This window comes from Octopus bimaculoides, chromosome 2 (genome assembly GCF_001194135.2).
Source record: "Octopus bimaculoides isolate UCB-OBI-ISO-001 chromosome 2, ASM119413v2, whole genome shotgun sequence".
Taxonomy (NCBI): domain Eukaryota; kingdom Metazoa; phylum Mollusca; class Cephalopoda; order Octopoda; family Octopodidae; genus Octopus; species Octopus bimaculoides.
The window spans coordinates 137,664,940-137,676,497 of NC_068982.1; the positions used below are offsets into that span (position 1 = coordinate 137,664,940).

Sequence of the window (11,558 nt, forward strand, 5' to 3'; positions counted from 1 at the left end):
TGAATGGGTAATGATTGAAAGAATACAATCACAAATACAAGTGCGTGAAATAAAGTTTCTCCAAAGGATTTCTGGAGTAATGTTACTCAATAGGATCCATAGCTTGGAGATCAGAGAGTCTCTCCAGGTCAAGCCACAACTTCTCCACACTGAGAGGTCACAGCTCCAGTATTAACACTGCTATCAGCTCACCACCTTTATTACTTATTACATTAACCTCATACAGATGAAAGGTAAAGTTAAAATTAGCAGGTTTTGAATTCAGTATACAAAAGAACTTTAATGAATGACACAGCAAGGCATTTTATCTGTTAGTGTAATGTCTCTGTCTGTCCACAACTTATTAAAAGGTCTATGTATCACTCCAGTTTCTTCTTGAATATTTTCTACTCCCAATCTTTTATATCTCTAACTAGCAAATACATCTGTCCTTTGGACAGTTTAAGTGGTTTTGATGGTATTTTTTTTCCACCAAATAATTGAACTTCCGAGAAGGTTTACAAGTAGCATGGCAATCTATGTTTCCGATTAACCTAGGAATGGAAAACCAAATTGAAGGCTGGTTATTGTGAAGGTCGTTGCCCTTTAATGATCTTAGAACATATAGGTTTTCAAGCGATGCAAAGTAGAGCTACTGAAGTGTTTTGGGAGTAGATTATGGATAATGACTACAAAATATAGTTGTTTTACATGAAAGCAAAATTTCTTGTCAGAAACAGCCACATAAATGGTGTAAGGAAATTGAAGGAAGACGAAACTTCCCCTCTGCAAGTTTATTTTGTTCAATGCAAAGGGAGCTATTTTTTCGGAGGGATAAGCTAACAAAAGCCCCTTTATTCTGTCTTCCCACATAGCCTGTGCATAAAGTTAAATTGGTATGGAGCTTTCTGAAAGATATGTATAGCTTTTGCTAGATTCTTTGTGATGAATCCGCAAGATTATTTGGGACCTGATTGTTTAAAGAAGGCTAGAACGACAATGCTAAAACGTATTTGAAACAATAGATAACAGTTAAAATATTATAATGGTTGGGTAAATAAGCATCCTTATAGAGAAACAACGTATTGGTAGGTAAACAAAGATATCAACAAATAGAAGAGAGGGAAGGGAACATCACCTTTCAAGTAACTCAGAATAGGTAAAGGTAAGCTTGCTAAAGTTTAATGCAATTTAAATATGGAGATTAAGATTGTTTGGTATTGGATATTCATTGCGCACGGTGTTCCTAGTCAATTTAATCACCGTGGCAGGTGGACAGTCGAAATAAATAGACAAAATCCTTTCATTTTAATAAAAAGATTAAAAAAGTATGGAAGACCCTGCATACAAAAAAATTATGTCCATTCAAGTTCATTTATGTGGGAGGTCTGGGCAAAATATTTAGTGCATGACCATCCTTGGGACACAAGTAATGTATGTATCCATTTCTCATACACACACATACTGTGATTTATATATACTAAATAATGCAAAGGAGGATTGTTGAAATTATATTAGTTCTAATTCTAATTTACTACTGTCGTAAATATAGAATTGAATTTGCAAAATTCAGTACTTTTTCGTTTTCATTTCCACAATCAAATTTCCACATTAATTACAGAATCAAATTGAAGAGGTATAAATATTTTATAAATGTTTAAATAGCTTGATTAGAGTTATATTTTTCAGACTATTAACATCATCTTTAGAGACAAGAAACACTAAAAGAAATATTTATGCTTACCCTATGTTTTGATTAGTTTGATCTCCTGTGTCTTGTTCAGTTTGACCATCAAGTGTTTTGTTCCTAAATGTGTACACAACAACAGGCCACATTCTCATGAGACCTTTCATTTTTAATCTAAGAGTAAATAAAATTCTTACTGACTTGGCCACTGATGCAAAATTATAAATTTTTGAATGTTGTATTTTCAGGAAATGTTGCTGAAATATTCACAACTCGTTAAAACAACTACCAATAAAGTTGCTGAGATGATGGAAGCACTCCGACAGAATGCCTTACAAAAGTTATCTGCCCGTGGCAAGTTCAACACTCATGGAGTAGCCACTTTGAAACTCCGGATTAATTCTTGCAGGAAAATAAAGGTACCAAATAGTTTTCCCTTATGCATTCAAATGTTGTTTTTTACATGGAAATGTGCTTTGCAATTACATTAAGAATTGTCATGTATTCTTTGAGTATGAGGAGTATTTGAAGACACCAAATTATTTAGTAATGACCTTTCATTTCTATATTAACTTTTGTGGGGAAAATAATTTACTGTAGATATTAAATTTTTCCATCAAAAACCTGTACTTCAAGCACAAGTTTCTTGCAGCCTTTAGACTGTCAACCCTCACCTGTTTCCAAGTAAAGTAATATTTTTCCTACACCTACAAATATAAGCAGCATGCTTGCTGGACCAGGTTTTCATGGAAGATAGCAAAACTTTGTTTGGCCTGGAACTGTCATAGTAGACATTTGCCCATGCAGTTGAACTAAATCCAAAATTTTGGTTGGGAAGCTAACTTCTAAACCACTTGACCATGCCTGCCCTTATAAATTGTTTTTCAGTACCCTTATTTTTATTGCTTGTTTTTGTTACACAACCAAGTGTAGCTGTGTAGGCCTTAAATATGTGTATGATTTTGTTTTGGTTTTCTATTTCCTGTTGCTTGACGATTGACTGCTTTCTCTAGTATTTGTGTGCAGTAACTAGTCGTGTTGCATTTTTTAAATCTTCTGATGGTGTTGTCAGCTACCTCAGTGTACACCTTTTCAATCTGGTTGCACATTCTGTTGATGTCTTCTTTGACTTCCAATACTTGGAGTTGGCTGAGAATGCTCATTGTCAAGTAGCTGCAATGAGTCCAAAAATGATACAATTGAGATTACAACAATCTTCAACAGGATGGAACTAGATCAGACAACATCTACAGACAAGATTGATTGAGAAAACAATTGTATGGTGGCACTAAAGTGGCAGCCGGAAGGGAAAAGTGCAGCAGAGTGCCCTGAGGCCACAAAGCAAAGGACGATTGGTTACAAAAGGAGATGAGAAGGGTAAAGAAGCTGGAATGAGATTAGAATAATGGCAGAAAACAGAACTGATTGGAGAAACCATGTTGCAGCCTTACGATGATACAGAGAGAACTAACTAACTAGTAGTGTTATATTCTGTATGTGTGCATATTTTGTAAGTTTTTATACATTTGTCTGTATGTTTTCTAGTCATCCTTAAGTCATCTATTTCTACAGAGATTGTTTCCAATCCCTAACACTGTTGATTTGCTTTCCTGATTCACTTTCACCATAATATTCAGCTGATTAACTTTGATCTCCTTCACTACGTCGACTGGAATACACCATCTTTTTTCTGTTGATATTTCAAAATACTTAATTTCCAGTGTATTAAAGCACCATCTGACATACTTGTAGGAAAATTCTCTCTTGACTATGACCACATAACCAGAGACAATATACTTGCTTCTTCCCAACTTCTACATATTCTGCTGTTACCTAATGTAATTTGCTTCTTTATATGCAAATGATTGATTCCACAAGAATTAAAGACAAAGTCGACTTCAAATAATTCTTTTGTCATTAAATATTATTTTAATTTTTTGTTTCCAATTTCAAGATTTCCAATTCTGAAATTATAGAAGTCAATCTACAACAAACTGGACTTTTCTTGCGAACAAAAATTGCTGAAATGTGTGGAGTACAAACAGAAAATATTAAAATGATAGTTTCTGGTCGTCTCTTATCAGATGAACAATCACTCTGTGACCAAAATGTTAAGGTGAGAAACCATTTTGGCGTCAAGTTTTCTATCAACATGGACCTGATGGGGTTTTGAAAATATCTATATTTTTATATTTGTCTTTGATACTGGTTGCATGAGGAAGTACATCCAGCCTTAGAAACCTTGTCAACATGGAAAGTCGATGTAAAGTGATGTGCACACACACACACACATACATACACATGCGCACGCATGCACAAGGTTTTGAAATTCGCTTTATAACCTGGCTTTGGGTTCAGTCTCATTACATCTCATATTGGCCTAGTGTCTTCTGCTATAGCCCTAGGCCAACCGATGTTTTGTGAGGGAATTTGGTTGAAGGAAACTAAAAAAATATGTAGCAAATAAGTAACAAGGATGTCCAGGTATCAGTGCATTGCATCCGTTTTAGCTCTAACTCTAAAGGGTTCTAGACTATATATGCTGCATAAAATCTTATAAATAAAATAAAGATAAATGTAAATTTGCTGTCTCACCATTCCTTTTTCTTGACCCCCCCCCCTCAATTTTCCTCTACTACTCTCTAAATTATAGTAGGTTTTAGATTTACATTTTTCCTTAAATTCATTCTGCCACAAACATAGCAAAGGGAAACAATGTAATTATTTTGGTTTCTAGTACTTATGTAAATTGTGCTAAAAAATTGTTTATCCTTTATATTGGAAATCTATATGGTCATCTGCCACTGAGGAGAGCAGTTTATTTCAAATTGATGTAATGTTTTCATTGATCGATTAAATGGAGCCGCTTGAAACGGTTGTAATGTATTGATACCTGGACATCCGTTTTACTTATTTGCTTTTTATTCACCTCACTTCGAGCTGCGTGGATTATACCGAACTGGCTTGGTTCTTCAATTTAAGTACCTAATTCAACTGAATCGTAATTATTTTTAAAATAAATATATATACATATATCATTATCATCATCATCGATTAACGTCCATTGAGCCTGGTGCAGCCTCTGGCTCACCAGTCCTCAGTCAAACCGTCCAACCCATGCGAGCATGGAAAGCAGACGTTAAACGATGATGATGACGCTGATGATTTCCATGCTGGCATGGGTTGGATGGTTCAACTCGGATCTGGAAGCTGAAAGGCTGCACCAGGCTCCAGTCTGATCTGGCAGTGTTTCTACAGCTGGATGCCCTTCCTAACGTCAACCATTCCAAGAGTGTAGTGGGTGCTTTTTTTACGTGCCACTGGCACAGGGGCCAGAGGGGGCTGGCATCGACCATGATCAGATGGCGCTTTTTACGTGTCACCAGTGAAGACGGCGCTGGCATCGGCCATGTTCAGATAGTGCTTTTTACTTGCCACTGGCACAGGGACCACAACTACAATTTCCATTTGATTGTGATTTAATTTGATTTTGATGTTGATGTACTTGACTCAATACGTCTCCTCAAGCACAGCATATCGCCCTATGATCCAAGGTACTTTTGGAGTGGGCTGGTTATGTGACACTGGTGTAGGTTACAGCTGTGAACTCACTTCTATTTGCTGGGTTTCTCAGTCACAGCATATCTCCAGAGGTCTCAGTCTTTTGTCATTGCCTCTGTGAGGCCCAACATTCGAAGGTCATGCTTCACCACCTCATCCCATGTTTTCCTGGGTCTCCCTCTACTTCGGATTCCTTCAACTGTTAGGGAGTGGCACTTCTTCACACAGCTCCCCTCGTCCATCTGCAGTACATGACCATACCAATACAAACGTCTCTCTTGCACGCCACATCCGATGCTTCTTATGTCCAACATTTCTCTCAGGGCGCTTACACTCAGTTGTGTGTGCACGTTGATATTACATCCAGTGGATCATGCTAGCTTCATTTCTTTCAAGCCTACGCATGTCCCCCGCAGTCAGGCCCTTTGTCACCAGTAGGGGTAGAAGCTTTCTGAATTTTGCCCAGGCTATTCTTATTCTAGTGGTAACACTCTCAGTGCATCCACCTCCCACTTCAGACTTGGTCACCTAGGTAGCGGAAGTTATTAACTACTTCTAGTTTCTCCCCCTGGCATGTGATGGAATCTGATTTCTGAGCACCTGTGGTGTTTATTGCCCTTGTGCATCTGCTGCACATGAAAGCTATCTTCCCAGTTAATCTTCTTTTGATGTTGCTGCACCACTTATGTGTCCATAGCTTACACTGGGTACATCTTATGGAGTTTCTACCTACGCCGTTTCTACAGATCGAGCAGGGCCTCCTACCTGAAGGGGTGTGTGATGTATTTGCCTTCCTACTTACTAGAACTTTGGTCTTTGCGACATTGACTCTAAAGCCCTTCTATTCTAAACCTTGCTTCAACACCTGAAATTTGGTAGTGATTCTGCTATGAGGGCCAGGTCATCAGCATAGAAGAGATCCCAGGGGCAACCTGTCTTGAATTCCTCTGTTATTGCCTGGAGGACTATGATGAATAAGGGGAGCTGAGGGCTGATCCTTGGTGAACCCCTACTACTACCTGGAATTCTTCACTACACTCATTGCCAACCCTAACCTTACTAATGGCATCTCTGTATAGGGCCTGTACAGCCCTTATTAACCATTCATCAATCCCCAGTTTCTGCATCACCCACCAGATAAGGGATCGGAATCCCTGTCAAAGGCTTTCTGCAAGTCCACAAAAGCCAAGTATAGGGGTTTATCTTTGGCTAGGTATATATACATATATACATATAGATATATATATATATGTATATATTGTTGATGTTGATGACTAAAGTATGAGAGAGGGACAAACACAGGCATCTTGCTATGAAAGAGATATGTAGCTACCCAGCATTATATAAGGGGTGGATAGCTGGGAAGAAGTTATAAAGCAGGAATATAATAAACAACATTGTATTTTATTTTCTTTCAGTGCAACAGTTTGGTTCTGGTGATTGTGTCTCAGTTTACACCCAGTGAAGTGCATATAATGGAAGGATCAATGATGGATTTGGCTAATTCTAGAAAAGAAGCTGAAATTTTATCTTCTAAAGTTGAAGGTAAGTGTTTTTTTTTTTATATTATAGAAATCAAATTATATAATGGCTAATTACATGTAGATTTAAAATTGTAGGATTGGTAATTATAATGGTGATTGTAATTATTATGCCTGTCAAAGTCCACTTTGTCTTTCAGTTCTAGAGTACATTAACCCTTCTTTACCACATTCACATTATTCTGTGAAAAGAAATACTTATTTATTCACATTCATCATCATCATCATCGTCGTTTAACATCCGCTTTCTATGCTGGTATGGATTGGACGGTTTGACTGAGAACTGGCAGGCTGGGAAGCTGCACCAGGCATCCAATCTGATTTGACAAGGTTTCTACAGTTGGATGCCCTTCCTAATGCCAACCACTCCAAGAGTGTAGTGGGTGCTTTTTACATGCCATCAGCATGGGAGCCAGTCAGGCGGCACTGGCATCGGCCACGCTCAAATGATGCTTTCTACGTGCTATTGTCACAGGTGCTAGTCAGGTGGCACTGGCATTGACTATGCTCAAATGGTACTTTTTACCATGTCCTGTTTTGTAGCTGTGAGATTTTAATGAGGTAACTGTGAATTGTTTAGAATGATATTGTGGGGTTGATGTGAGAAACCAGATCTGGCCAGTTTAAATATAAAACAAGTAGAATATTTTGACCAGATATGGTCAATTTAAATGCTAAAGGGTTAAAAAAAAATACTGAATATTGCATTGGAATCAAAATGCTGCAAAACATTTTGTCCAATAAGTATAATTATACCTTTTTTTAGTTTTTGAACTTTAATTTTATCATTCAATTTTCTGAAATGAAAATAATATAAATAATTTTCCATATTTTTCAGACAGTTCAGATGATACGCCATTTTTGGAGATTACTGACCAGAATGGCCGACCTCTAAAGTTACCAGCGAGTGAGAAAAAGGTGAAATTTTCTGGTGAAAATATTAAGCCTAAATTAATATTGTTTACTTTTATATTTTAATTCTTATTTTGGCTCTGAGGCAGCAAGTTGGCAGAATCGTTAGCATGCCAGGCAAAATGTTAAATTGCATTTCGTCTTTCTTTACATTCTGAGTTCAAATTCTGTCCATGCTGACTTTGCCTTTCATCCTTTTGAGGTTGATAAAATAAGCCCCAGTTGAGCACTGAGGTCAATGTAATCGACTCAGCCCCTCCCTCGAATTTGCTGGCCTTGTGCTAAAATTTGAAACCAATTTTTGTTTTAACTCTTCAATTATTTGTCTGAAAGGCTTGAGGTACAAACTGATTGGTTACCAGTTGGCTGTATGGTTAAGAAGTTTGTTTCACAATCCCATGATTCTAGGTTCAGTCTCACTGCATGGCCCCTTCGGGAAGTGTCTTCCACTATTACTCCAGACTGACCAATACCTTGTGAGTGAATTTGGTAGATGAAAACTGCACAAAGACCATCGTGTGTGTGTGTGTGTGTGCATGCACTTGTGTGACTGTCAATGTTTTATCGTCATCATCATCATCATCATTTAATGTCTGTTTTCCATGGTGGCATGGGTTGGATGGTTTGACAGGAGCTGATAAGCCAAGCTCCACTGTCTGCTTTGGTATGGTTTTTACAGCTGGATGCCCTTCCTAATGCCAACCACTTTACCGAGTGCTCTGGATGCTTTTCACATGGCACCAGCACCAGTGTGACATGCTTTGCCCCTTCTTATTGGTGTTTACTGTTGTCATTTCCCTGTCGATAATATATCAGCTTGTAACTCTCTGGTTTGGAGTATCCATCTATAACCCTGTGTGAAATACGTCCCTTTCCATCGCATTCTAACAAGGTAAAAATGGACCTTAAACAAATGATGAAAATACAGTTTCATAAATGGAACTAAATTCTTTGATTTATGTTGCAGGCTCTAGCTTTTGCTATGGCACTTAATGAGAAAGGAAGATCATACTTGAAACAGAAAGACTATTCTTCAGCTCTCATTTTACTCCTGGAAGCAGACAGTGAGTTTAAGTAAGACATTTTATTATCAGTTTTATATTTAAGAGACGAGGAATTATGTACATTATTTACATTATTTACATTTGACGGATATTTGTCCTCATCTTGTTTGTTGTGAACACAACGTTTCGGCTGATAATACCCTCCAGCCTTCATCAAGTGACTTGGGGAAATTTCGAACCTGGGTTCTCATTCCTGAGGTATTTTTCGATGTTATTATTATTATTATTATTCAGGTCACTGCCTGGAATCGAACTTGGATTCTTGGGGTTAGTAGCCCGTGCTCTTAACTACTATGCCATTTGGAGGGTATATCAGCCAAAACGTTGTGTCTACAACAAACAAGATGAGGACAAATATCTGTTAAATGTAAATAATGTATTTTATTATCAATCATTTAGTACCTGAAATAGTTGTGAGTGTGTGTATAGGTATAATGACTGAGTGGTTAAAATACTAGGTAAATGAGACACAATTAACTGCAGTTAAGGTGTTTTTGATCAAAATACACTACAAATCCATTAGTGATTATGATATGAAGTTATTTAAGGCAGCAAGCTGGGAGAATTGTTAGCACATTGGGCAAAAGTCTTAGTGGCATTTCATGTCTTTATGTTCTGAGTTCAAATACTGCCCAAGTCGACTTTCCATTTCATCCCTTCAGAGCCAATAAAACAAGTAATGAGTGATCACTGGTGGATTGGTATAAAAGACATTTTGCTCCCCCCAAATTCCTCGCTTTGTGCTAAAATTTGAAACTATTATGGTAACAAGTTATGTATCTATTTTTCCTTTAAATATTTCATTGAATTCTTAAAAATTCTCTTATCAATTTTGTAAGCATAGGAAAATGATCAGACAAATGTTTTATTATAAACTGAAGATTGATGTAAGATTGAGGGGCAAAAACATTTTTGTGCTAAAGCATTATACACAATAAAGTAGTTGTATGCTGTCAATTTAATGTGACAGTCCCAATAAGGGAATCATACTACTGCTATTTAACACTAGGAAGCTGCACCGCTTCCTGTCGGCCTTGACACATTTCCTGTGTCCTTATGTTCACTGGTGGATTGGTATAAAAGACATACCTTCTCCCCCAAAATTCCTGGCTTTGTGCTAAAATTTGAAACCATTATGGTAACAAGTTATGTATCTATTTTTCCTTTAAATATTTCATTGAATCCCCCCCCTCGTAAACATAAGGACACAGGAAATGTGTCAAGGCCAACAGGAAGCGGTGCAGCTTCCTAGGGCTAAATAGCAGTAGTATGATTCCCTTATTGGGACTGTCCCATTAAGTTGACAGCAAACAACTACTTTATCGTATCACTACTGCATAAATCACTCTGAGAGATTTAGAAATGTATTATTTCTAAAGTATTATACACACCCAGCTTGAAAAGAAAATAATGTTTGTTGTGTCCCTTGGACTTGGTATTTGCTGTGTAACAGATGACCGAGTGAAGTAAACCATTTTCCAGACGGACAAGTATTTGAATGTTAAGTTATCTTCATGAATGGGCATGACAAAGAAAAAAGATAAACTCAGAAGTCATCATAGCTACTGATGCATTGTCCCTACTGAATGTTATCTCAGCCATTTTTTTCTGTGTCTGAGTAAATATTGCAGCATTAAATCCCTTGATAACTTTATAGTGTGTGGCAAAAAGAAAACTCAGATTTACCATTCTTGATTAAAGTTTCAATGGCATACACATGATGTGTATCACACTAATTCATGAATGATGGGAACTGAAAAGAAAAACAAAAAAGAAATGGTAAAATATAAACCACATGAAGACATCATTTACAAGTGCCACACCAATGGCCATTCAAAATAAAAAGTCTTTCAGCTGCATCCTTTACTTGCAGGCATTTGTAATGAAATTATTCACTTGTAGAACTCAAAATTGATATGTGCACTAAACATTTACGTCATGAGTAGGCAGTGAGGCGTCCACCTATGGTCAGTTTTATGCCAGCCAATTAAAGTTTGGAAGTCTCAGTCCTCTGGTATTTTCCTTTCGTAAGAGGGAAAGCCATTTTCGTTTGTTTGGGTCTCTTTTATTGATAGTCTTGGAAACCATTTGGTACACTTGTTGTCTTCCTTGCAAGGTGAATTCCTGTTGAGGAAACTACACGGACCATGAATCATTTAACAACATTGTGGAGTTCTTCCTGCTTGTTGGGGTCTGGAAGCACTGTTCTAAAAATGCCACCATGGACTACGGACATTAAATAATAATGACAATGATGTATTGTCTTTAGATTGTCATATTCTGTCTTTCCTTCTTACCAAAACTTTTGTCTTTTCTCTGTTTACCTTGAGACCTCTTGATTCTAGGCTCTGTTTCCACCTTTGGAATTACTTAAATTCTTTGATAAAATCACTTATGAGAACTAGGCCATTGGCATAAAATTCCCCCAGATAGCTAACCTTAAGCTCCTCTCTTATAGGAGAATTCTAAAGAACAGGAGGAAGCTGAGAACCAAACCCTAAAAGTGTGGAATGAGAGGACTGGACACAGCTGACTGGACATTCAGTCTGTTTTGACACTGGAGGCAAACACATACATACACACACAGAAAGACATACACCCATACACACATATGTATATATATATATATATATAAGCAATGTTAATTCTCTAAATGAAGTATTAACAGTAACTGCACGATAAAGTGTAGTATATTGCCACTTAAGTGTGGCTGACCCCTAGGGGTGGATGTTACTGTTGCTTTTAGCCCCAGGAGGACATCTCCTCCAGCTGGCTTATCGACACACGACTGTGTCCTGTTTGCCAAGGGAAGTT

General features: G+C 37.4%; 1 protein-coding gene across 1 annotated transcript in view; it reads left to right on the plus strand.

Annotated features, from left to right (window-relative positions):
• The window catches only part of LOC106869389 (NEDD8 ultimate buster 1), a 39,029-nt gene that overhangs the window by 7,929 nt on the left and 19,542 nt on the right, over nt 1-11,558 (plus strand). The window contains exons 3-7 of the mRNA XM_014915114.2: nt 1,915-2,085; nt 3,621-3,782; nt 6,646-6,772; nt 7,607-7,686; nt 8,648-8,754. Coding sequence (XP_014770600.1) covers nt 1,915-2,085; nt 3,621-3,782; nt 6,646-6,772; nt 7,607-7,686; nt 8,648-8,754 — 647 coding nt within the window. The remainder of the gene's footprint in view (nt 1-1,914; nt 2,086-3,620; nt 3,783-6,645; nt 6,773-7,606; nt 7,687-8,647; nt 8,755-11,558) is intronic.